This window comes from Rosa chinensis, chromosome 1 (assembly GCF_002994745.2).
Source record: "Rosa chinensis cultivar Old Blush chromosome 1, RchiOBHm-V2, whole genome shotgun sequence".
In the NCBI taxonomy this organism is placed as follows: Eukaryota; Viridiplantae; Streptophyta; class Magnoliopsida; order Rosales; family Rosaceae; genus Rosa; species Rosa chinensis.
The window spans coordinates 2405110-2432743 of record NC_037088.1 but is presented as its reverse complement, the minus strand read 5'-3'; the positions used below and the strand labels follow the sequence as shown (position 1 = coordinate 2432743).

The 27634-nt window shown below is 37.1% G+C and overlaps 1 protein-coding gene, 3 long non-coding RNA genes and 1 pseudogene across 5 annotated transcripts; 2 read left to right on the top strand and 3 right to left on the bottom strand.

Annotated features, from left to right (window-relative positions):
* Positions 1-149: 149 nt before the first annotated feature.
* Positions 150-19408, top strand: LOC112178118. Of its 2 annotated transcripts, none has more exons than XR_005804886.1 (12): positions 150-164; positions 2330-2445; positions 13894-14101; positions 14261-14552; positions 14642-14741; positions 14952-15001; positions 15726-15851; positions 16073-16156; positions 17876-17969; positions 18066-18361; positions 18483-18841; positions 18942-19408. It is a non-coding gene; the product is annotated as an uncharacterized LOC112178118 (long non-coding RNA). The 2 variants fall into 2 exon arrangements; XR_002927390.2 differs by having other exon boundaries at positions 18483-18595; positions 18942-19404.
* LOC121051039 lies at positions 8154-8629 on the bottom strand. The gene is made up of 2 exons (XR_005804887.1): positions 8599-8629; positions 8154-8409 (listed from the first exon to the last, which is right to left on the bottom strand). It is a non-coding gene; the product is annotated as an uncharacterized LOC121051039 (long non-coding RNA).
* LOC112178249 lies at positions 9874-10855 on the bottom strand. Its single transcript, XR_002927431.2, has 3 exons — positions 10532-10855; positions 10252-10380; positions 9874-9973 (listed from the first exon to the last, which is right to left on the bottom strand). It is a non-coding gene; the product is annotated as an uncharacterized LOC112178249 (long non-coding RNA).
* A 291-nt stretch (positions 19409-19699) lies between the features above and the next one.
* Positions 19700-22468, top strand: LOC112198229 (receptor-like protein EIX2). Its single transcript, XM_024339315.2, has one exon. It carries the CDS (start codon positions 19700-19702, stop codon positions 22466-22468), a length of 2769 nt encoding a protein of 922 aa, XP_024195083.1.
* Positions 22469-22861: 393 nt separating this feature from the next.
* Positions 22862-25913, bottom strand: LOC112198222 (annotated as a pseudogene).
* Between the last annotated feature and the right edge of the window lie 1721 nt (positions 25914-27634).

Here is a 27634-nt window from a genome sequence, read left to right as displayed (position 1 = left end):
TCTCCTAGCTCCGGCCACCAAAACTCGATTTCTTTGGCTTGTTGAACTCCCCTTGAGTTTATGATCAAGATTCAAAAAGACCCGAACAGGAGGTTAACGTTTTCACGCTCGTCGGAGCTCTCACCGGTTTCTGGAAAAATTCCGGCCAAACCGGACTGTTTTAGGTAATTTCGACCACTTCCACTCATTTTCTGACTTCGTTATAGTTATGAAAGTTGCTCAAAATGATGAAAAGAAGAGGAGAAGCCTACCCTCGACACCATAGCCGGTGGTCGGCGGCGGATCTGTCCCAAATTCCGGCGACATTTTCCGGCCACTTCCGGGGGTCCCAAGGGCAGTTTCTGCCCATTTTTATGTTCTACATGTTTATACGATCATTACGATATATAGCATGTGAATTTTGGAGATCGTATGATTAAGTTATGAATTTTTACATTTCGATTGATTTCGATCGTTCGGTTTATGATCCGTGAGGATCAGGCCGTCCGATCGACTTATAGTTTTTCTATGATGATCGTATGATTGTCCCGATGACTTTGTGTGGTCATGGGCGAAGATCCGACCGTTGGATCTTCGTATAATTGTGAAATAGTGATTTGGAAGGCGATTCGTGAGAATCCGACCGTCGGATTTTCATATAAATTTGTGGAGATGTTAGTAACGGCGATTCAGGAAGATCCGACCATTGGATCTTCGTGATTGTTTAGGAGGATGATCCCAAGGGCGATCTGTGAGGATCCGACCGTTAGATCATCGATTAATTTCGATCCGACTATTAGATCATCGTTTGTTTTTGTTTTGAGTTGTTGGCTAAATTCAAGTCACATTTGATTAGGTGTTTGACGGTTTGATTTGGCAGACGATTCGTGATTCATATTTCGAGCTGTTAAGAAGACGCAGCGGGATTAGAAGTGAGTAAATCTCACATGGTTCATTTACGAACGGAATTTCTTTAATTACATTTAGTTGTTATGTTTGAAAAATGAGTTTTAAGAAAATGAGATTTAAGGTATATAAGAAAATGAATTTCTCGGTTTTTACTACGTGTGAACTATAGTTGGCATTAGTAGTCATTCCTGTGTGGATGACTACGTATATATATATTTACGTGGAATATAAATATATTGGATGATATGGCATTGGGTGAAGTATTAACTTGATTGATTCTTGATTTGATTTGGGAATTTATTACGCATGTGGAATTCGATTTTGATAATGGCATGGAGATGAGAACGTATTAATTGGAATTGGTTTTTGATATCGTCGAGGTTGTGGGAGATGAGGAAACAATATTTTGTGATGATCTGTGTGAGTGTCTGTGTGATGACATGTTTGAGGATCTGTGTGATGATATGAGTACATTGTGCGGCTAGGGGGATAACCTTGTGTTATCGCGCTCTTGGGTACATGTTACTGAGGCAAGTATTATCGTAAGGCTAAACCTAGGCCAAGGTGACACATTACGATTCAGTTAGAGCTCTAGTCTGTCTGCCGTTGTACTGCTTGGGGGATAACCTCGTGTTATCGTGTTCTTGAGAACATTGTACTGCTTGGGGGGTAACTTTATGTTATCGTACTCTTGAGTACATGTTTGTAGAAGTATGTTTCGTGTGAGTTGTTGGTTAGTTAATTTATTTCCTTTTCATTTCTATTGTTTGATTTCTTTATCTATTCTCTTTATGATTCCTTTGATTTGATTTTAATGTAATCTCCTGAACTAAACTATATGCAGGGATTACTATAATTTCATTTGTTTGTTTTAATGTAATCTCCTGAACTAAATTTCTAAGCAGGGATTACTATGATTTTGTTTAATTATTGTTGTGAGTACAGTGGTGTTGTGGGATTTGGAGTAATGTGAAATGAGTTGTGATGCCCTAAGGTTGGTAGTTGGTTTATATTGTGAGACATTTAGCATGATGTCGTGGTTGTGCCGTTGAGGCAAAGGAATGGTGATCAGATAGATTGTGGGGACGTAAAATGTTTAAAATGTTGGGAGTTATTTGTATAGTTGGAGATTGCGGGAAGTGAGATAAAATGATTTGAGAGACAGAGCATGTGGATTTTAGTTGGGTTGAAATTATTGAGCATGAGAAAGATTTATTTGAACTTGATGTTTTTGTTGTGATGATTGCTTATTGATTTTGTTAGACTGAGATAGTGAAAGCATGTTTTTGTGGAATTAAATGTTAATGCTTTAATTATCTCACGAATTGAGGAATTATAAGCATGAGTGACGTGAGTCACTTTAATTGAGTTTACTCATACGGGCTGAAAAGCTTACCGGGTTTGTTTTGTTCATTCCCGGTGCACTATTTCCATGGTGTAGGGGTTTTTGTGCAGGTTAGATTATTGATTAATCGTCATCGAAGCTGAGGTGGACTTTCCGTCACGTGGGGGTAGAAGGGCGCTTATACTTGTAGTCTTCCGCTGTGTAGTGAGTTGGTGAGTGTGGTTATATGTTGAATTTACGTTCAGTTTAATTTGTAAGCTCAGCTGTTTAGTTACTTATTTTAAATGAAAAATTTTCTATGTGTTTCCTTGTGTGTTTTCGCGTTTTGGATTTGAATTACTGTATTCAAAATTCAGGGAGTGACAACATATCCACAAGTTGACTTCTTGGAGTCTGGATAATTCCCTGCAAAATCCGAGTCTGAGAATCCAACAAGTTTCAGATCCTCCACTTGCCTATAAACTAGCATATAATTCTTTATTTTCTGCAGGTATCTCAACACTTTCTTCCCAGCTACCCAATGTTCATGGCCTGGATTAGACTGGAATCTTAACAAAATCCCTACTGCAAAAGACAAGTCTGGCCTAGTGCAGACTTGTGCATATATGAGACTTCCTACAAGTCTAGCATAAGGCTTTGACTCCATATTTTCTTTCTCAACATCACTTTTGGAATTTTTCTTCTTGGTTAGTTTATCTCCTTTGGACATGGGGACTTCTCCAGCTGCACTCTTCTCGATCCATACCAAATCTCTTTAGAATTTTGGTAACATAATTCTGTTGAGACAAACCAAGTAGTCTCTGTGCCCTATCTCTTTTAATCTCAATGCCTAGTTCATAAGATGCTTCTCCTAAGTCTTTCATGTCAAAATTCTTTGACAGAAAATTCTTAGTGTCTTTAAGCAGTTTAATGTTACTGCTAGCCAAAAGTATATCATCGACATAGAGTACTAGGAAAATAAAATTGTTCCCAACTGTCTTCAAGTAAACACACTCATCAACAAGGTTTTCTGTAAATCCAAAAGTAGAAATCACCGAGTCAAATTTCTTGTACCACTGTCTAGAAGCTTGTTTTAGGCCATAAATTGATTTTCTTAACCTGCATACTAAGTTTTCACTTCCAACTTGTACAAAACCTTCTGGCTGCCTCATATAAATCACTTCATCTAGTTCACCATTCGAAAAAGCTGTCTTAACATCCATTTGGTGTAGCTCCATATCAAAATGAGCCATTAAAGCCATGATTATCCTAAACGAGTCTTTTGTAGAAACTGGAGAAAAAGTCTCAGTAAAGTCCATGCCCTCCTTCTGTGTAAAACCCTTGGCAACTAATCTTGCTTTATGTCTCTCTACATTGCCATTTGCATCTCTTTTTGTTTTGAAAACCCATTTACAACCTATAGGCTTCTAGTTGGGATCAGGTTCAACTAATTCCCAAACTGCATTTTGACTCATGGAATTAATTTCTGCTTCCATTGCTAGCTGCCATTGATGAGATTCATTACTTTTAATGGCCTGATTAAATGTAGTTGGATCATTGTCCTCTGCACAGTCCATTTCAATTTCTGCTTCTTGCAGATAAACAATGTAGTCACTCTCTTCCCCCCCATAAGTTGGTTTTCTTGCTCTCTGTGATCTTCTAGGCTGAGGATGTTCAAGATTAGGTTGAGCTACAGGTACTTGATCAGTGACGTGGTCAGTGACTTGACCAGTGACAGTGACTTGGTCAGTTACTTGACCAGTGACAGTGACTTGATCAGTGACATCTTGTTCTAAAAGCAATACTACACTTATATTCTCATCTGACACAATTTCCTCAAAATCTGAGGTCAAATCCTCAAGTTTGGTATTGTGAACTTTTTTCACTTAGAAACTTTACTTGATGTGTTTCAAAAATTCTAGGTGAATGATGAGCAGAATATAATTTATAGCCTTTAGATTTATCTGGATAACCTATAAAATAGCAACTAACAGTTTTGGGGTCAAGTTTATTCAAGCTTGGATTATAAATCCTAGCTTTTGCATGACATCCCCAAACATGGCAGTGATGAAGACTAGGTTTCCTGCCACACCAAAGCTCAAAAGAAGACTTTTCTATAGTTTTGCTAGGTGTCCTGTTGCAAATATAATTTGCAGTTTTTAAAGCCTCACCCCACAGAAATTTAGGCAAACCAGTTGTACACATCATGCATCTAACCATGTTCAAAAGAGTCCTATTCTTTCTCTCTGCAACACCATTCTGTTGTGGGTTATAAGGTTTTGTATATTGAGCTTTAATTCCATTGTCTTGCAAAAATAAGGCAAATGGACCCTTTTGTTGGCCGGATTCAGTGTATTTGCCATAGAACTCAGCACCTCTATCTAATCTTACTGTTTTGATTTTCTTTTCTAGTTGATTTTCTATCTTAGATTTAAAGATTTGAAAAGCTTTAAATGCTTGTGCCTTTTCTGAAAGTAGATAAACATAACTGTAGCTAGAACAATCATCAATGAATGTGATAAAATACACATTCCCACAGATAGTTTGATGCCTAAATGGTCCACATATATCAGTGTGTATGAGTTCTAATAAATTTTGGCTTCTATATGCAGTCTTCTTTCTAGTATTAGTTATTTTTCCCTTAAAGCATTCAACACAGTCTGTTAGATCAGAAAAATCAAGTTCATTTAGGATGTTGTTTTTCACCAAAATTTTCAGTCTCTCTTTTGAAACATGGCCGAGTCTTCTATGCCATAAAAATGCAGACTTTTCATTTAGTTTGGTTCTTTTAACACCTGTTAAAGTGCTAGTACTGTTTGTGTTATTTTCAACAAGTAAAATTTCTTGTTGAGCCATTGAACAATTTAACTGTAAATAATCATTCATAATAACACAAGAACCAATTTGAACAGAATTTTTAGAAATAAGAATTCCATTACTATCCATAACAAGTCTACAACCAGATTTTACTAAAAGAGAAACTGAAACCAAATTCCTTCTCATGGAAGGTACATAAAAAACATTGTCCAGAACTAACAATTTTCCTAATCCTAAATCGAGCTTTAAGGTTCCAATAGCCTTGACTGCCACTCTCATGCCATTACCTACACACAGGTTCACTTCATCACTTTTTGGGATTCTCCTCCTTATGAATCCCTGCAAAGAATTAGTAATATGAATAGGTGAGCCTGAATCTATCCACCAAGACTGTGGTTCAACATTTATAAGATTAATTTCTAAAGAAAAAACTGTATTAGAAAAAATCTTACCCTTTTTGGCTAACCAGTTCTTATAGCCAGTGCAGTCCTTTTTCATGTGTCCTACTCTTTTGCAAAAGTAGCACTTGAACCTGAATGGCCTGTTTTCCTTGGCCACTGCAACTGTTGAACTCTTAGTTATGGCTTTGGTAGGCTTGAGCTTATTCTGGGGCTTTTTCCTTTTAGGCTTCTCAATGAGGTTAATGGCTGTAGCAGGTTCTTTTTCTTCCTTGATCCTAGATTCCTCATCCACACAGATGGATATAAGTTCATCTAGAGTCTAGTTTCCCTTTTGAGAGTTGTAACTAGTCCTAAGACGACTAAAACTGTTAGGCAAGGAATGTAGTGCATAATGCACTACCTGCTCATCCCTAATCCCCATCAAGAGTTCCATGAGTTTGCCATTTATATTGATCATCTTCATAATATGCTCTCTAACTCCCCCTGAACCCATGTACTTTAGGTCGTGAAACTCCTTGGTCATGATATGCTCTCTAACTCCCCTTGAACCCATGTACTTCAAATCATGAAACTCCTTGGTTAGCCTAGCTGCTTCTGCTTTTTCACTTTCTTTAAACTTAGCACCTATGAGTTCCAAAAAATCTGATGCTAGCTCAGGCTCCTCTATACTTCCTCTGATAGTCTTGGACATAGAGGTACGAATGAGATTCTTAGCCATTCTATTGGATCTATGCCACTTCTTGTAAAGGTCAGTTTCTTTCTTGGTGCTCTTTTCATCCAACTCTTTAGGCTTATCCTCAGTAAAGCAATAGTCTATGTTTTCATGCATTCCCATATAGTTCTCTACAGAATCTAGCCAAGCTCTATAGTTGGTTCCAGTTAACATCAAGACACTGTTCAAGTTCATGTAAGAGTTACCTAAGGAGCAAAACAAAAATTCATGTGAGTTCTCACTTTGTAAAGAAAATAATTTTAAGTTTTCTGTGTTTTATTTAACTTTAAGCAATCAAAACAAGAAGATACAGAAAACCTAAACATTCATACTTGCATTCATGTCAGTCCATAACAAAAACAATATTAAGCATCACTTTTGAGCAGAAACTTAATAGTAGTTCTTTATCAATATGCCATGCTTAATCAAAACATGTTATCCAAGGAAATTCATCCACATCTTTAGACAGAAGAAAAATTTCCAAGTATCCAAATATATTTAAGCATGCATACTGCTGTCTTGCATTCTAAAACCACACTTAACCACTTCTTTGGCAGATAAAACTGAAGCATAGTTTTAAAATACAAAACACAATTTCAGTTTTGTTACTTGATCAGGTACAGTTACTTGACCAGTTACACGTACCTAATCAGTGTTTTCTGCCAACATCAATGAAGGATGCTTTGTGCATCATAATCACTTATGCCAACAGAAAACCACAAAACATATGAGCACTTTTACTTTACATTCTATCCAGATTCATCCTTGTAAGAAAATTAAGCTCTTGTATCTGTCAACTTTAACAACGTGTAAACAAAAACTAGGAGATTTTTGTTCTTCATACAATTTTACACAATCACAGATACAATACCATATCATCAATCAATTCAACATGCATATTCAAGCATAACCAAAATTGATTCGATTCCAAGAAACCACAGAACAATCAAGAAATTGTAAATTTCATCTGGTCACCATCTACTCTAGCCTAACGCACGCCAGGAATGCAACTAGGGTTCTTGAGCACAATCAAAACTCAATTATCATGCTATGAATCGAAATCAATCTCACAGAAAAACCTGTTTTTGCTTTTTCCCCAATTTGTTGCTAAAAATCACAGCAGAAGCGTAAATTTGATAATTAACCAAATGCAGCAATTGACTTAAGTAACCTACCTTGATCAGGTACCTGACCAGTTACTTGGTAAGGTACCTGATCAGTTACCTGACCAGTTACTTGGTCAGTTACTTGACCCGTAAAGCAAAAACCCTTAAAAAAAATTTTTGTGTTTGTTTTGCATAACCCTAAAACGATTTTCATGTCAAGCAAAAATTGGATTCATATTTGTGAGCTTATGCTCTGATACCAATTGTAAAACCATATATACATGTTCACAACATATGCGCAACAATCACAAAAGGGATTAAGGCTTACCTTCAGCAATCACTGGCATGGATTTCATCTTATGCAGCTGCTTAACTCGATCACTGAACACTACTAGCATAACAACAATTACCCACGGATTTTAATCTGTGGGTAATAAGACTTTCACACACGGATTTCAGTGTGTGATAGCCTTTACACACAGTACACGCACAGATTGGTGTTACCGTGCGGTTTGGAGGGGGGATCATGCTCATCTCACACGGATTATGTTGTCCGTGTGAAATACTTACGTGGGCCCCACTATCTTTCCATAAATATAAATTACCGTAATGAAACACAGTCCGTGTGAACAACTCTATTTTACACAGATTTCTGTAGCAAATGTTTACCTATCTCACACGGATTTCTGTGTCAAATATGTACTCATCTCACACGGATTATTTTGTCTGTGTGAATATTAGACGTGGGCCCCACTGTCTTTTCATGAATATAAATTACCGTAATGAATTGCAATCCGTGTGAATAACTTTCTATCTCACACGGATTTCTGTGTCAAATTCTTTTACCCTAACTCTTACTGATTTCTGTGTGTACAAGTGATAGCATTTATAAAAAAAAAATCTGCTAATTAATTAGGAACCAATGAAGATTCTGCATTACTTGAAGAAAACAAATATCATTCTAAAGATGTCAATAACAGTTGATAATACAACTAAAGAAATGATCAGCGTTTCTGCATATGCCCCTAAATTCGAAAGATTGGTCGAGCTTCTGTTCTGGTGAACTAAAAATCTCCTTTAATTCTCTCTTCACTCCATCATCAGCAAATATAAACTTGCACGAATTTCTCGTTAGCTGAAATATTTCCCTCCTTCCAAGACCTAAGAATTCAAGAAACGGGCATCAGTTGTGAGCTTTTGGTCTATTTTATATTAAATGCACTAGTGACATCGGACATACCAAATGGATTCAAAAAACATAGGAATCCTAATTATATGGAATCATTGAACAATCACTGATATCAACTTGTTTTAATAAAATTTACATCATTCGTTTTATAATCTCCTTACCGAATTGTTGGGGATAGAGAACTACAAATTGCTGTGATATATAGTAGCTGAAGAAAGTGTACAGTGAATGAATTCATGCGACGTTAAACTTTCACTGTTCTGGTTGAGAAGCTTGCATAATCCAGTAATCTGTAAAAATGTATATGGCATTAGGCATTTGTTTAAACCAGCACATAGCAAAAACATATCAGTCTGATCTCTGTAATATTTATTGAACATGAGTTGGCTACTAGCTTAAAGAATCAGATATAGATATATACATGAGAATCATATGGAATGAACAGTTCTAGTTTACTTTGTGATTTGGTATAGCATGTAAAAGTAAAACATATATTTCCCAGCATGAGAGAGGTATCTCTCTATGCATTGTCTATTTTACTTTTTCAAATACGAGGTTCTACCGCAGTCATCATATCACCTACTCACTAGAGCAAACAACTTAAGGCTACAAAAATTTTCAGAAAAATTGCATTATTTCTTGGTCAGGTGTTCTGTCCTTGAGAAAGAAGCTTGCAATCGTAGCCTATTTATTGAACATTCAAAGAGAAAGAAATGAGCTTACATGCTTCTTGGATCTTATCCACCTTAGTTCCAAGCTCTGCTATTTGCTGTTCCTCAATAGGTGCTGCAACAGATTATATTACAGTCGTGAATAAACCAATTCCAGCCATTAATTTCAACAAGTATATAAGCAAGCATATATGAAGCTTTAGGGGAAGGCCACTTCTGGCCAATGCATATCTTCGCCCTTGTTTATCATGGTATTCCTCACAACTTTAATGACTTCTTTCTTTTTAATTTTTTAACCAGCAGATGGCATAGGGAGGCTATAGGGACACAAAATCAGAATTCAAGCATGCAAAAATGACATTTAGCACAAATATGGTTTGACCGGACAGATTCATAGCATGCCTCACAAAACTTCCACAATAGATGCTTAAGACTTTTAAACTTGGGAAATAGTAACACAATTTTTTTCAGATGTAGATAAGGTGTTGTCAAACTAAGGTTTAATATAATTAGGAAATCTCTGTTGGCATCTATACATGAATAGAGTAACTTACACAAATTTCTTCATCACAGAAAACATTTTGAAGTCTCAGGCATCTGCATAAAGATAAGAACACAATCTAATAACATAAATTTTGCATAAAGACAAGAACATTGAAGTCTGTATATGCAAATGGATAACGAAGTAAAATTTCAATATGTGACCCAGTCCTCCATTCTTGGAAGGACATGGGACTACGGTCTCATTAAATGCAAACTTACTGTACAAAGTAACCAAAGTGTAGACAATGGTGATATAGTTTGGAATATTCACAAGTTGAAGTAGCCATGTCACCCTCACAACCTATCAATTCCAATAAAGAGTCTGCATAGAAGAAACACAAATGATTAGATAAACCACATAGCAGATAAGCAAGTATGCTGAATGGAAAAAACAAAACTCTTTCAACTTCACTGTAAAGGTAGACACCTTTTCTAGGCGTATAATAATATGAGAGACATATTTTCATTCAGTTCAAAACAAGTAGGTGAAGATGCTAATCAAGCTCCTACAGAAGCTTGAACTGATAGCATTCATCCTGCTTTCAACAGAACTTCACGTAGTAAGGAAAATACTAAAGCAACCACGCTAATAGCTAGTACCTGAAATCTTGATTTCACCAAGGCACCCATCAAATGAGGGCAGCGAAGCTAGCTCTGCAACATGATTAAGCTAGCTCCGGCCACCACGATTTAAACAAATTTCTCCATGCCTTGTCGAAATTCCCTGACCTGCAACATGATTAAGCAGTTTCACGGCTGTACTAAACTCAACCAAATTACAAACCAAACCTATTTTATGCTATATTATGCTTATTAAAAAAAAAATTGTGAAGGAGTTCAAGCTTGTTATTGGCATATAGTGGCATCAACTACAGCTCACCTACACTTACTCCTCGAGGCTGCGTTAAACTCGTCGGAGGTCGGTGAGGTCTGTGATGGTGGAGGTGAGTCACGGTGGTGACCGGAAGTGGGTGTCGGAGGAGAGAGAAAACAGATCTAGTTCCTCTGTCCTCCATTAAACCAAAACAATTTGGAGATGAGAGAGAGGGAGGCAGAGAAGAGGAGCTGGGATATGAGAGAGAGGGGGAGGCAGAGAGAGGCAGTAATGGGCGGAGACACCACTTCGAAATTGGGGGAGATATCAAATTGTTGTTGCCTACGACCACTTCCAGACCTCAGATAAGGCTGAATCGATTTGGGGGAGAAGGACATCGATACGCTTTAGGGGTGGGGGAGATCGATATGCTTCAGATTTGGATCAATTTGCTGGTTATAAGCGGAATTTCCACGGAAATCCGTGTGAAATACATTTACCTTTGCTACTGATATCCGTGTGTATGTAGCTCAGTAATCCACGGAAATCCGTGTGTAATACTACTAGGGGGGAAATTGAATTTGTTTCAAAAAAGTGAGCGGGGAAAAATTTACCACGAAAATCCGTGTGAGATATATATATATTTACCACTGATATTCGTGTGTATTTATCTCGGTAATATATAGCTGTCATGTTAATTATTGTTTACACGGAATTCTGTCTCTATTCTATTTTTTCACACGGAATTTAGCAGCTAATTTTTCTTTTGACACAGATATCCGTGTCTACATTTCACACAGATATTCGTGTGTTGCTCATTTCACAGAGAATTCTGTATTAAAAACTTATTGTAACGGAATTCTGTAGCTCATGATTCTTTTCACACGGATTTCCGTGTTAACATTTCACACAGATATCCGTGTGTGTTACTCATTTCACACAGATGTCTGTACCAAAAACCGGTCAACCCTTTAAACGCTTCTACTTCCCTAAGGGGAGCCGACCCTTGAGGAGATAAAATTTCAGAAATTTTTACATTAGTTGATATAGCTTCGACACATGAGAGCATGAGAGTTTACAGATCAAAAAAATAAGTTATGAGTGAGCGGTTATGAGCATATTAGTTTTATGTACTATTTAAGGTTTAGGATTGACCTAGTAGATCGAAACTCAAACGACGACGAAAATAGCTGAAATTTTGAACACAACCATTTATTCTTATCATGATAACATCCTACGGTCGATTTTGATAAAGTCTATTTCCTACGCATTGTTGCTTATGGAATGTATACTTTTCATTATAACTAATAAACCAGTTAAACAACATTGGTAGGCACATAAGGATTTCGTTCGATCTAAATACTCGAAACTGGAAATCAATAAATTTGGCATTACCTGTCTATTTATAGCGTATTAATAGGTATTGTGTGAAAAAGTTAACCCGATCCCCCATTATTTTGACATGAAATAAACCGGTCAATCCTTTAAACGCTTCTACTTCCCTAAGGGGAGCCGACCCTTGAGGAGATAAAATTCCAGAAATTTTTACATTAGTTGATATAGCTTCTACCCATGAGAGCATGAGAGTTTACAGATCAAAAAAATAAGTTATGAGTGAGCGGTTATGAGCATATTAGTTTTATGTAGTATTTAAGGTTTAGGGTTGACCTAGTAGATCGAAACCCAAACGACGACGAAAATAGCTGAAATTTTGAAAATAACCATTTATTCTTATCATGATAACATCCAACGGTCGATTTTGATAAAATCTATTTCCTACGCATTGTTGCTTATGGAAGGTATACTTTTCATTATAACTAATAAACTAGTTATACCACATTAGTAGACATATAAGAATTTTGTGCAATCTAAAAAATAAAAATTGAAAATTGATAAATTTGACATTACCCATCTATTTATAGCGTATTAATAGGTATGGTGTAAAAAAATTAACTCAAATTAAAGCCATTATTTCAATATCAAATAAAGTGGTTAACCTTATATACACCGATACTTCCCTAAGGGGAGTTAAACCACGAGGAGATAAATTTTGCAAAATTTTTACATTATTTGGTATACCTCATATTCATGAGAGTATGAGAGCTGACAGATTGAAAAAAATAAGTTGCGAATGAGCGGTTATGAGCATATTAGTTTTATGTGGTATTTAGGATTCATGGTTGATCTAGTAGATCGCGACCTAAATGATAACAAAAATTGCTGAAATTTTGTCCATAACTATTTATTCTAATCATGACAACATCCAATGGTCGATTTTGATAAATTCAATTTCCTCAACATTGTTGCTCATGGAAGGTATACTTTTCATTACAACTAATAAACTAGTTATACCACATTAGTAGACATATAAGAATTTTTGTGCAAACCAATAAATCAAAATTGAAATTCAATAAATTTGACATTACCCATCTATAAATGTATTAATAGGTATTGTGTAAAAAAAAAAAACTCAATCCGCCGTTATTTCGATATGAAATAAATGGTCAACCTTATATACACTTATATTTTTTCACACGGAATTTTCTAGCTAATTGTTATTTTCACACGGATATCCGTGTGAAAATAACAATTAGCTACAAAATTCCGTTACTGTTGTTACACAGACATCAATTACTGTTGTTTATTCACACGAATTTCTGTGTGTAGTCTCCTTTTTCACACGGATTACTGTGTCAACATTTTCACACGAAAATCTGTGTGTATTACTCATTTCACACAGAAATTTGTATCAAATACTTATTGTAACGGAAATCCGTCCCTCCATAATTCACATAACATAAAAAAATTAATGATTTCGAAATAAACTAATTTATAATACGTACAGAAATCCGTGTGAATTGTTTTTCACACAGATATCAGTGTGAAAATGTTTTAGTTTTTACACAGATATCTGTGACTGTTGTTTATGCACACTGATTTCCGTTAATATTGTTATTGTATAAATTATTGTGGGCTCCATTATGCTCATTTCACACGGATTTCTGTCAGTATTTCTATTTCACACGGATATCTGTGGCTTTTAACTACAGTAAATCCGTGTGTGTTGTTATTTTGCTAGTAGTGGAATATGGTCTTCTGTTACTTACCAACTTGCTTTTTCAATGGACAGAACTTATGCAATAGTCGTCGGTAGTAATCAGAGACCAATTCATCTATATATATAGGTGACTTAACCCTCAAGGAGCTTTCCATTAAAGCATTTCTTATCAGATTAGGTTTCCTAGTTAGATTCTTAATGTATCACATCTTGTAGTCTTTCTTGCAAACTAAGAATATGATTACTTACCTTAATGAATAGATACACTATTTCATTAAGTTACAAGTATTAGTTTATAGTTTGTGTCCATGTTGAATTAGTTTTGACATTAAGCTAATTATCAATTTATTATATGTTAATGTGTGACAAGTCCACGTTGATCGATTCGGATTCGATCTTCCCTGCGTAGATTGGCTGAACGCAGAAAGCCTTGGAGATTTCAGCTTGGGAAAGCTTTCGCAGTGTTCGTTTTGGGAGGCAGAAGGCCTCAACTAAGGCTATTCAGGGATTCGAGAGAAGGAGGAAGATCATAACAAAGACGTACTTCGTTGGCTGAGAATTGCGCAACCGATTTGCGGGTAATCAAAAATAGTGTAATTGCTGAGTCATAGGTTCTGCATGTTGTCATTCCATTCGTTTCTGTTCGATTTAGCACTTATTTGTGAAAGATTGTTGGGTGTGTGTCTGATTTGGTGTTTTATGTGTTTTTATCAATTCGAGTTTTTTATGTGTTTCAGTTGGATATAACTTTGTCCGAGCTAATCTAGAAGACGGAGTTCAGGCTGGCACTTCGTTTTCCACTCACTTTTGATCAATCAATGTGAAAGAGAAGCCTCAAAGTACAGGAAAAGTCTTGATTACAGAATTCACAACCACTGTTCAAAAGGGACTCCTTCTAGGATTACGATTCTGCCCTGAACTTTTTGGTATACAAATAAGATCTCCATTACTTTTCCATTTCCAGAAGCCTCTATCAACATCAGTCTCTCTCCTTCACCGACATCAACAGCACCCATCACTCATAGCTTGGTAAGATTTTACACTGATAGAATAGAATTAGCCCAATATAATAAGCACTGATATTTTCCTGAAACAATTACGATCTTTTGTTTTACCAGATTCTTGCTCTATACCCAAAATGACGTTGTATCTCTAAGGGCAGGAAACCACCCGATTCAAATTGTTTGAAATTCTTGACTAAAACAACACAAGTGGAAGGTATTTGTGGTTTTGTGAGAATTTGATTTGAAATTTTTTCTGGGTTGTATATTTGATTGGTTAATGATCGGATGCTTCAAAATTGAATACTTGGATTTGGATATTTTATGATTAGTTTGTTATGGTTTGAAAAAGAGTGAGAGGGTTTCTGAGTATTTGACTTCTCTGAATGAATTTTGGTTTTTGGTGTTTAATTGAATTGATATGCAGAAAGTGCTGGATTATTCAGTTTTGTTTTCTGGTCAGGAAGCTGGATTTAGGTAAGCAGTTTTAAGATTTATTAATTGGAATTTAATTGATTATTGTTTTGGAGATAATAAGTTTTATACCAACACCAAGCACCAAATCCGCCTCCATGTACAAGAACAAAGTGGTTGGTCTCAAGATCATCAATCTTTACATCCTTCCAAAACAAAAACAAAAATCCTTGGGAGACAGAATAGTACATATGAAAAAGACTCGAAGTTAGTTATAATCCATTGGGAAAAATAAGACAGTACTAGGAGTTGGTCAAAAAGTTAAAACCAAAAACAAGTATATTTATTTATGTAAAACCATGTTGTCTGTCCTGCCGTTTATGTAAAATATATTTGTGTTCATATTGATTAGAGCCCTTCGCTTTCATAGATTGAGTTTTACAGATTAAAAATGAAAATTCCTGTGTTCGGATAATTTGGTTTATATTATGTGGTTGATGCCATTGGGGAAACATTGGTATATGGGAAGATCATTATCTGTTTTTTTTTTTCTTCATCATTGGTAATTTTTTTTTTCTATCGTTTTGTCATCGATCTGTGGTCTACATAACCATATGGCCACTGATGATGTTTAAATCCTGGCACTGTTGGTAGTTTGTCTGGTTCTAAATATACGAAAGTTTGGTTTACTATTCATAGTGTTCATAAGCCATTTGTTGTATCGGCTATTGCTGACCTTTGAGTTTTTTGTGTGGTTATTCAACTGCGAATTGTTTATCTATTGCAGAAATGGATAGAAAGAAGGAATGAAAGAAAGAGAGAGGTCCGTTCGATCTTTTGTTGTTGGTTGCTGATCAAAGGATTGTTGATAGGGAGAGAATTTTCATCTGTTCTTTGTTTGTCGGGTTAAAAGGTAAATGCTCTGTGTGAATTTCATGGATTTGCTTTGTGATTTTGATTTGATGCTCCTGATTTTCAAGATTGTTATTATAGTGGCCCTATTTGGGTATTTGGTATCAGAATTTCCCTCTGATATTTTGATTGTTAATCTCTGTAAATATGGAACCATATATATTTACGTACTTGAGGGAATTATTACTGATCCCCTGAATATATTGTTTGACATGCATACAGATTATTCCCAACCACTATCTTGCTTCAAGTCATTTTCTTCAGTGAGTACCAGACCCAGCAAGGGTAACCAAAGCACCACAGCAAGTAAGTTTTCAAATGTTGCAGATATATATTCATCAGGGTAATTGATTCTGTCTTTGCTCAATTTCTGGTTTTCAAGTAAAGTCAGTTGCTTCTTCACAGCTAAAATGGGTTCCATTTATGCAATTTGGTGAATTTGAGGGATAGATTTTTTTTTTTTTTTTTTTTGTGGTTGCATGTAATTTTGTAACATTTGTTCTTAGTTTTTGAGGGTGTACTTTGTTTAGTGATATACTGTTATACAGCTGCAATCAGGGATGTAGTGAAAGACATCAATTGAGATTGGTATAAGACGGTAGTGTATCTGTTTCATTTGATCGAGTGTGGTTTCTGCTTATTTTTAGTTGTTTGCCACTTTATTTTCTGCTATACCTGTTTCATTTGATCAACTGTGGTTTCTGCTTACTTTTAGTTGTTTACTACTTTGTTTTTACTTGAACCGTCCATATTTGAAATTCATGGAGCACATGGGTACCTTAGAAACATGAACTGTACTACAGAAGATCATAGTAAATGAGGAGAGGGAATTCATGATTATATGTAATGAAATCAAAATTGATCGCGAGATTATTGCTGGAACTGAGATAGTAACATAATGAGTCTGGTATAACACCAAAATTGGTCATGTATTGTTAAAAGTGGAAGTAGTACATAGTAGCTTCCTTTAGCATGGTATTATTTGGTTAATGTGAGAGTTCACAGTTACTTGCATATACTCTTGCAAAGGAAAGGGTTGGTCTTCTACTTTGATATTCAACAGATGAAGTTTCTCATTCAGAGGAAATGAATTGCTATTTATTATTTCAGATTTCAGTTTAGCCTCTGTTCCACCTTCTCTTTTAAGTTTTGAATATAAATTCTATAGAGTTTTCAGCACCACCAGTTCAGAGAAAACAGGAAATTAAATAGAATAGAAAACTATATAATGTTCCACAGTCAATACTCCAATTCTGAAAAGCAGCTCACTATAATTTGGCTTTGTTTGCCATGGACTGGGAACCACATAGTTTGAAGAGACAATTAATTGACATAAGGTCATTTGTTAGTCATTTGTGCTCTGCTTGGTGTCTCGGTTTGGATATCTGTTATTCATTTGTTCTTTATGGCCCTGTTTGGTGTCTAGCTTTGGATTGTGGATCCAAGCTCACGTTTAGATTGAATGATTAATAATGGAAGAAACAGAGACTAACTTCCAACTTTGATCCAATTTAAGTAAAGAGTTGACTTCCTACCATTTTGTGTTGATCAGGAGGAGTTTCCTCCCTGGAAACAATCCAACTTTCTTTGACTTGAAAATTTCCAATTGAAAATTTAAGTTCAATTCTAGCAGCTAGGTTATTCTTCCCCACTGTGTTCATATTGGTTGTTTATCACTCTCCCTTTTGAACATGAAATGGATGATCTCTGAAGTTGGTTTAGATTACAAGTAAACCATATTGTTCACAGTGAGATGAGTTTTGATAAAAGATGACATATAGGCATTTGATTGCTCATAGTGACATCAACTTGGGTTCACTTTATGATTCTATCTTGATATGGTGTCTACCAAGTTTCCTTTTGATTCAAGTCAACTTGAAAGTCAATGAATCCATAATCGTTATATAATTAGTTAATGAATGCATTGCTGGATCAACAACTTTTTAAGCTTAGTACATCTAAGTCTGACCAACTTTATCTCTTATCTGTTCATCTATATGTCATAGTTGCATTTTTTTCCCCCAGCTTCATCATGTACTCATCAAGTGTGCTTAATATCTGGATGAAGATTCACAGTTGAAGGCTACAGACTTTGGCCTGTCAGATTTTGTGAAACCAGGTTGGTCAATTCTTCTTTTTATAATGCGCACAGCTACTTGATCTTTTAGTAGAGTTATTTGGTCAGTGTTTTCTTATGAGTGAATAATCTTCGCAGATGAAAAGTTTATCAAAATTGTTGGTAGTACATACTGTGTAGCCCCCAAAGTGTTACATATGGCTTATGGTACAGAGGCTGTTGTCTGGAGCGTAGGTGTGATTGCACACATTCTATTGTGTGGCAGCTGTCCATTTTGGCCTTGAACGAAGTTTGGCATTTTTCGGGCAGTTCTAAAAGTTGATCCAAGTTTCAATGAACCACCTTGGCCACACTCTACAGAGGCAAAAGTAATTTTGTCAAGTGCCTATTGAATCAAGACCCACGGAAAAGAATTACCACTGCACAAGCGTGAAGTGAGTGCCTTGAACATCATAACACTGAAACTGTCACTCACTGCACAAGCGTGAAATGAGTTCATTAGTCATGAACTCATGATTAACTTCTGAAACTGTCACTCACTGCTTTCTCTTGCAGGTCATCCCTGCCTTGAACATCATAACACTATTAAACTTCCTCTGGACATAATAATATTCAAGCTCATGAAGGTTTACATGCGCTTATCACCTCTCCGCAAAACTGCTTTAAGGGTGGGTGTATGATACCACTTTCAACTGAAAATATATATTAGTATTGCTATTGTATCTATCGATGGTTATTATCCCTTCAAGTTTCTTATTGCAAACCCTTTTCTTGTATTAAATACCAATTTTTCACTATTTCCTCTAGTTTTTTTGTATTAAATACCAAAATAGAGCACAGGGAAAAGGCAATGTTGTTTTCCATTCATTTTCAGTTTTGTGCTGATGGTTAGGCGCTTAAATCCTTAACTAAAGGTTGTTAGCTGTTCTGTACTCGGTGAATAAACAATCTAATTTAACCATGATATGTTACTTACTTTGAAACTTACTCAAACTTTCAATGATACTATTTCAGGGAGTTTTTGGCTCAGCTTTCCAGGTTGGTGTATCAACATGGTGTCTTAACATGACAGGGCCGATTTTTGTATCTATGTTCAAGCCTTTGGGGATCGTAGTTGCAGTTGCCACTGGTTTTGGGGTGTGGCATACTCTTCACTCTCTGGGTTCAGAAAATCTAGAAAGAAAGCACGGGCTATCTAGCTTAATTTTGAGTTTAACTACCAAAAAAGATAATTGTTGTTTATGTACTCTAATCGACTGAAAACACGTATCAATAACAAAGAGACCCGCAGCAAATCTATCTAGTTAATATAGAAGCAGTCACGCGGAGTGATACAACTATGTCTATGACTAATTTTGTACAATCATGTTCCACGTTGCTACTAGAGAATACTCCCAGAAACGACCTAGGCGGACAGCGGAGAAGGGAGACTCTTCAAAGTCTTTACTGATTGGATTTCTAATCTAAAACGCACCTCCATTACTCACTCATCCATCATCACTTAAAAGTTTCCTAAACTTGTAAATTGGGTTGATGTTGCGCGACGACTTGGAATATTCTGGACAAATAAACCTAACCACGCGGTTCAACCTTAGAGTTGCAATAAATTCAACTTGTGCTCAGCATCCTATGCATCTGCAACTAAAGGCCAGAAAATAATGGATATCTATGTTTACTTTAACCCTATCTCTCGCCTCATTCTTCACTTCTTGGTCTTGTTATTTTTGGCATCTTCGTGCCTAAACAATAGCAGTGTCGTGGTGGAATCATGCATGGAGGAAGAGAGGCGAGCACTTCTCAGCTTTAAACAAGATCTCAGTGATCCTTCTGGTAAGCTTTCTTCTTGGGCTGGTCACGAATGCTGCCAATGGACAGGGATTTCATGCAACAACCGCACTGGTCATGTTGCAACGGTTGACCTCCGTAATACATATCCATACACCACTGTTGATGATCAGTGGAACACCGCGGAGTATCTTCTATCTTGTTTGGGGGGTAAGTTAATTAATCCTTCTTTGCTTGGCTTGAAACATTTGAGTTACTTAGACTTGAGCTCGAATGATTTTCAAGGGACTCACATTCCCAAGTTTATTGGGGAGCTTACAAGTCTGAAATTTCTCAAATTTTCAAGTATCCGGCCTTTGAATTCAGTTGTGGGAGAGATTCCTTCTTCTCTCGGTAACCTCTCAAACTTGAACTATCTTGACCTCGGTTCTAGTTATTATCTTTCTTCCAAAAACTTGAATTGGCTTTCTCATCTCTCTTCCCTAAAATACCCCAATCTTGGAGGTGTGAACCTTAGCAGCACAGGAGTTAGTTGGCTACATGAGGTTAACATGCTTCCTTCACTCTTAGAGTTGCATTTGTCTAGTTGCTACATTGGTGGAAACCAGCTTCCACTCTCCATGCCTACAATTAACTTCACATCACTTTTGGTCCTTGATATGTCATTTAATTTTATTAATTTTTCATATCCTAAATGGATGTTTAATCTTACTAGCCTTACAAAAGTTGATCTAAGTGGGAATTCTTTCAGTGGCCCCTTTCTTGATGAATTTGTAAGACTCAAATCTCTAGAACACCTTGACTTACAAAATGTAGGACTCAAAGGTCAATTTCCCAAATTTAGTGAAAATTTGTGCAGGCTCAAGTCATTAAGTCTTGCATGGAATCAAATTGATGGGGAGATTGAAGAGTTTTTGAGTGGTTTCTCAAATTGTTCATTTAATAGAATGGAGTCACTAGATTTGCATGTCTGTGGGCTGGTAGGCAAATTGCCTAGTTCATTGGGAATGCTGAGAAGCATGCAGCATCTCGATCTCAGCTCGAACTCTTTCTGGGGATCCATTCCAGAATTTATTATCAGTAATTTATCATCATCCCTGAAGACACTTGATCTCAGTGGTAATATTTTCAATGGTTCCATTCCTCAAAGTTTGGGAAAACTTTCTCAGCTAGTGAGCCTTGATCTATCTTATAATTCATGGGAAGGCAATTTAACCGAAGCCCATTTCATAAATCTCAATAAATTAGAGTCTTTTGCAGTTGGCACAGTCCAACCTGTGCCCATCATTTTCAATTTGATTGATTATGAATGGATTCCTCCTTTCAAGCTCTACCACATTGAAATGCACAACTGCCGAGTAGGCCCCGGCTTCCCTGTATGGCTTCAATCTCAAACTGAGCTCGTGTGGGTCTCACTTAAGAATGCTGGACTCTCGGGTCCAATACCAGAGGAATGGCTCTTTAAGATATCTCCCCAAATCCACTGGTTGGATTTATCTTACAATCAAATAAGCGGAAAGCTTCCGTTCCGATTCAACTCTTTTCCGAATCAGGAGTCCATAGTTCTGAGCCATAATCAATTTGATGGCACTATTCCATCATCTATTTGTAGCGTTCAATCTCTATATGAACTTGCTCTGAATAACAATCAGTTATCCGGAGAATTCCCTAAAGAATGGAGTTTGTGGAGCGACATAGACACTGTGGATGTCTCAAACAACAATATGTCGGGTAATATTCCAAGCTCAATGGGCATTCCAAGTTCTCTTTATATACTGAAAATAGACAACAATCAATTTAGCGGAGAAATTCCTTCTGCCTTGCAAAATTGCTCTGGTTTGCAGAGACTTTATCTTGGAGGCAACAAATTTACTGGAAGCATACCTTCTTGGATAGGATCAAAAGTATCCACATTCAAAGTGCTGCAATTGCAATCAAACTCTTTAAGTGGACATATTCCTCATCATTTGTGCAGTCTTCCTTTCCTTCAGATCCTAGACCTTAGTCACAATAGATTTTCAGGGACTATTCCCAACTGTTTGAATAAATTGACTTCTTTAATCGATAGTAGTTATGGGGGCTGGATCTACTCTGGTGATTTTGAGGTAATAACTGTGACTGTAAAAGGAAGAGCAAGTGAATACTTCTCTGACAATGTGAGGCTTCTAACCATTATTGATTTTTCGCATAATGATTTAGAAGGTGAAATTCCTGAAGAAATCAGCAGTCTCGTTCAATTAGCTACATTAAACTTGTCCATCAATCAATTAAGTGGAAATATCCCCTCAAAAATTGGAAACTTGCACTTGCTTGAAACACTTGACCTCTCCCAGAACCAGCTTTCAGGACAGATTCCACAAAGTCTCGCTTCTCTGACCTTCTTATCTCACTTGAACTTGTCTTGCAACAAGTTGACCGGAAGAATTCCTTCGGGCAACCAACTTCAGACGCTCGATGATTCATCTATTTATGAGGGCAATCCTTCACTCTGTGGATTTCCTCTTTCAAATTGCACAGAAGATGGAGGCAACATGCATGAGCCTCAGCATGATCAGCCTCATGAAGCTGATGATGAAAAGCTTGGTTTATATACCAGCGCGGTGCTTGGCTTTATCATAGGCTTTTGGAGTGTTTGTGGCACATTGATATTGAAGAAGTCATGGAGGTATGCTTATTTTCAATTTTTTGACCACATCAAAGAGAAAGTAGCACTAGCAATTGCATTGAAAGTAGCTCGTTTGAAAGCAAGGCAGTGATCGGAAACAAAACAAAAAGAAAGCAGTAGTTATATAATATGCTTTCTGATTTTTATCTATTCTATCTATGTAGTAATGTACGATGTGAACCTTGTTGTTTGATTAGATGTTGTTGTTGTTATTTTGGTAATAGCAGCAATGATTTAGCTGCTCTGCTTTTCTTTTTTCACTTGTATGGTCAGTCTGAGTGTCCGTATTATCAAGTTTGGCTTTTGTTTTTGGTAGAAAGTTGTGAAATTTCCTTGAAGAGGTAAGGTTCTATGTCCCCATCTTGGTTTGTAAATTTTTCTGTTTCATATGAATAAAATGGGGGGATTGGGGGGAGCGGGGGTCGCACTTCCAATGGCTAGACCTCCAGTACTAGTATATAAAGAATAGAAAATGTCACAGTACTAGTAAAATGAGAAACATTATGCAGGGGCTTCACATTGCAGAGTAAATATGATCCCTTAATTTTAGGTTTGTACTTGACAAAAGAATTGTCACATACAAGACCCATCATTCGTCACATACTAGATTATTGAGATTTCTCCTATATATACAGTAATGTCGAAAAAAATGTTCCAATCTAGAGCTGAGTCTCTATGAATGCCAGGATTGCCAAACCAGATATCCAAACATCATCATCCAATACGTGTTCTTCAGGGAAGTGACTTATGCCTCCTCGACAGCGGGCAAAAAGCATACCCACCTGTTCATATTTTTGGAGACCAAAATTATACACCACAGGAAATAACAAAAACAGTAACATATGGTTCATGATTCATCTTGCAAATTAAAGATAACAAACCTTAGTTAAATGAGACAGAGCCATTGCATCATGTCCTGCTCCACTCATTAATACAGGTACTTCATCCTGAACAGAACCTGTCATTCTCTTGAGCCCAAGATAAGCTGCTGACTTCAGCTTCGAAGTCAGCTCAGAATCGCAAATGACTGCATTTGCATCATGCTGAAAAGGTTCAAAGCATGTAAGGTTACTGTCTTACTTGTTAAGCTACCTGCAAATGATTGACTAGGACATGAAAAGTTCCACACCTTCCGATCAATTGTGCACGAAACTGAACGCCTATCACATATTTGATACAATCGGTTAGATAATTCACATACAACAGCTTCACGTCCCATGTCATCAATTGCACGTAAATCTACTGTGAATGTTACCTGAAATCAAGAAGATCATTTTCATTACCCGATTTAGCATTTAATATCAAATTTAGCAATGTCAAGAGATAAACTTCTTGCCTGTCCTGGAATAACATTACTTGCACTTGGCCAAGTCGATATCTCACCAACGGTACAAACGAGTAAGTTGAAAGTGATTCTAATGAGTAACTTTTGCATTGACCATCAAAAGACAGAAAATCTTGAGGATGCTTACATAGGCTTTCTAACAATACAATGGCTTCCGCAGCAGCAGCCATAAGGTCATGACGCATGGACATTGGAACTGGTCCAGCATGCCCCTGGGAACCTCTCATTGTAACCTACAATGTTTATGTAGACGGCTCAGCCGAAATAAAAGTATAATATAATGCCATTGTAGTTTACTACTTTATACATCAACATCTGTATGATGAAATACAATCTATAATAGGAGCTTTTGTATTAAACTTCTTGGTTCTCTCATGAAATTATACAGAAATTTTCCCTTATGAGACGTGTAATTTCTCATAAAGATGTTGTTCCACTTTTTCCAGGACCTAAAAATCAATATTAGTCCCTTTTTGAATCCTCATGAGTTCCAGACATATATGTGTAGTTGCATAGTACAATTCTCAACTATGGAAATTTTTCTTGTTTGTATGATTAAATGAAACATAATTTAGACATGCACCTATGAAAAGCTGAAACACTTTTGATGCCTTTAGTCTTGTCTGTCCAGCTATGCCTTTAACAACTCCTAGAGGAAAACCAACCCATTCCAGTACAGGCCCTTGTTCAATGTGAATCTACAACATGAAACAATCAGCAGAGTTTTCAGTCAGAGCACTAGAATAACCTATAACATGCATCCATTTTATTGCTGTTTCCACAAAGAATATTCTAATACAGGTTATCAACATAACCAGCGTAGGGCATTATACCTCAACATAACCCCAAACTGAGTTTGGGTCATATCTGAGCTGCTGCAAGTGCTCCTCTGTAACTTCAATGGAGTTTTTCTTAGGAGCATCTTGGATTGTCACACCACTGAACAAGGACTATAATCATAAATTAATTGATAAAGAATAGTGTTACAAATAGATATAAATTAGGATTTATTCGAGAAAACCTTTTATCAGTTATTTGCAGTGCTGAAACTGGTAAAATTCCAGCTATAGCAGCACTTCCTATGAATGTAGACTGAAACCTTACTCCTTCTTCATCACTAAATGCTATTACCTACAGATGTTGAGCAAAAGCAACATGATATTAGTAGTTAGAATTCTAGCAGAGCCACCAAACAGTAATTTCTGCGTACAGTGGAAGAGATTTAGTGAAATGTTTCTTGTGAAGTAGTCAATGACATTTTTCAATGAGCTAATGATATGTTTCCACAAAACCTCAATTTTACACAGACCTCAACCGACCCGCTTTAGTTCTCCCAATTTTCCATCGATACTCAAAACCTTCAATGCAGATACCACAGAAATGATGCCTAAAGACCCATCAAATATCCCGGCATCAACAACAGTATCATGTTATAACAAATAGATAAAGGGGATGGAACTGTTAATTACTCCTGTTGTTTGTAGTACCAGAGTACAAATTCAGTTAGGAAATTTATGGGAAAAGAACAGTACCAAATGAGAACCAAGTATTAGAACCTCAGCACTAGCATTTGTACCCTCAACTCGACCATGTACATTTCCCAAGCAATCAACCCACCTGGAAATCAAGACCAAACATGAGCCAAGAATTCCTCAAACACTACTGTTTGGATGCAAACAAATTAGGATTGAAGCTCACGTTCTCAAACCAGCATCCTCCATCCATTCGAGGATAAGACTTCCAGCCCTCACAGCTGCTGGGCTCATGAATATCCTCTCAAGATAACCATCACCATCACTTACCTATTGATTCAGACACAAAGCAAAATTCAAGAACAATAACAATAACATATAATGTAACGAGTTAATTCAGTATTAACTTGAATTCTAGTTAGACTAGAAGAGCTCTCTGGAAATTAATCCTTTGACTAGTCTCTATAGATGACTATATTTCTAACCAAATGTTCACCAATTTGAAATCCAATACTTGGTACTTTTCAGAAATCGGATTCAGTCTTGCAGATTGGAAATAAATTACTTTTTTTCAATGAAAGTTTGAGCTACTCAGGATTGTTGATACAGAAAATAGACAACAGCTGCAATATTATATACAGAAATAACAAATGGGACCTTTCCAAGCTGATGAAGTCTTGCCACAGCTTCATCTCTCAATATTTCCTAATACAAATCCCCTCATCTGTTTCTCTCATCTTCTTCTCCAACACCTATTCACATCATCATCAACAACAAATCAATGCCATGCAAAGATTGAACCTTTATTTACTCAGATCAAAAAAAGATCAAACCTTTACAAAATCAACATGCCCGAGCCATTGATTAATTACCAGAAAATCCAAGATAGGGAGTGATGGATGAAGAGACCAGAAGCAAGAAAGGGCAAGCCAGAGCCAAAACGGAGGTGGGACTAATGGCGGAATGGGTTCTCTGGGAGACACGTGTAACAAACTGTCATGGCTGCCTAAGAGCAAGTGCACCCGTAGTCAAGAAAAGGCAAAGTCGAGAAGTCAAGAATTCGACCAGTCAAGTTACTATTTACTGCCATTGGACAAAGGTTTGCACCCGTTTTTTTTCTTGCCCGGTCAACACTGTTCACTTTTTACTGTTTAAATCTACTGTTCACACTTTAACTGTGCACCAGTGGATTTTACTGTTTAAATTCACTGTTCATTAAGTATCCACCGTTGTCGCTACGATATTTTCAGAAATTTTCATAAAGTGAAATCTTCAATTTAAGTGTTGGATAATAAAGTACACGACACGACAAGTTTGTGGGAATTTTCGGAGAATTTTTCGGACACTCGAAGTGTTTATAATGAATTTCCGAAGTTTGGAAATTATGGAAATTCATTTAAATAAAAAGAAATTTCCGCGGTGCAATCCTAACCGTCCATAAATCCACCGCTTCATCCTAGCCATTAAAATAGTTTGAGCTTGGGGTTATAAATACCGTTTGATCAGATCAAGGATCGTGATCAATTGCTCCTAGAAAGCTCGAGAGAGCATCAGAGCTCCCTGACCCGGACACAACCGCGACCCGAGTGAGAAACCGACCGGAGCGACGCCGTCCGGCCACCGATCGACGACGCACGACCACCGATCTCTTCCTCTCGTCGTCGCCGTCACGACTGCAGTCTTCGATCGCTCATGCACCGGACGAGGAGGGAGACACGACAGAGAGAAGGTCTGACTATTCCGGCAAATTCCAGCGATTTCCGGCCACCGTCTGGGCCGCATTCGGTACAGAAATTCATCCTCTCGCCTTCTCTACACGTTAGATCAATTAGTCTTTGAAATTGATGGAGTTTTGCTGATTTCGTTTCTGGGTTTGGTCTCGGCTGCCGTGTTCTTCAACGTCGGCGACCTTTCCCGCTTTCCTTGGCTTGGTCTCGGCCTCGACTGCAACTGTAGACGAGGAATGAAGGAGCTTTCTAGGTTGTGGCACGAGGAATCATCAGTTCATCCCTTTCCCAGTCTCGGCAGTGTGTTGAGCTTGGTTGCAGTCGATTTCCGAAGGTATAATTCCAAATCTTGAATTCAAAGGTTGCTCTTGTGAAAATTGTGGACTGAAGAGCTCTTGAATTATTTCTGTCCTGGAGATTTGGTTGAATCATGGTGTTATGCATGGTTTGATCGAGTTGTGTAGTTTGGTGGTTTGAGGATTTCAACAATTGCGGCGCCACGCGTCAACGGGTTGTCCCTCACTTCCCAAGCTGGCGCGTCTCCTTCTCCCCTGAAGAGCTGACGTCGCCCACGTTCCCTTGCAGACTTCCTTCTCCAAACCGCTGGCCTGTTTGTTGCCTGGTCATGAAATTAGTCATGGGAATGACTAATTTCTTGGCTGTAGTCAAGAAGGAGTCGGTTTTGCCCGGGCAAAAAACCACCGGTGCAAGTA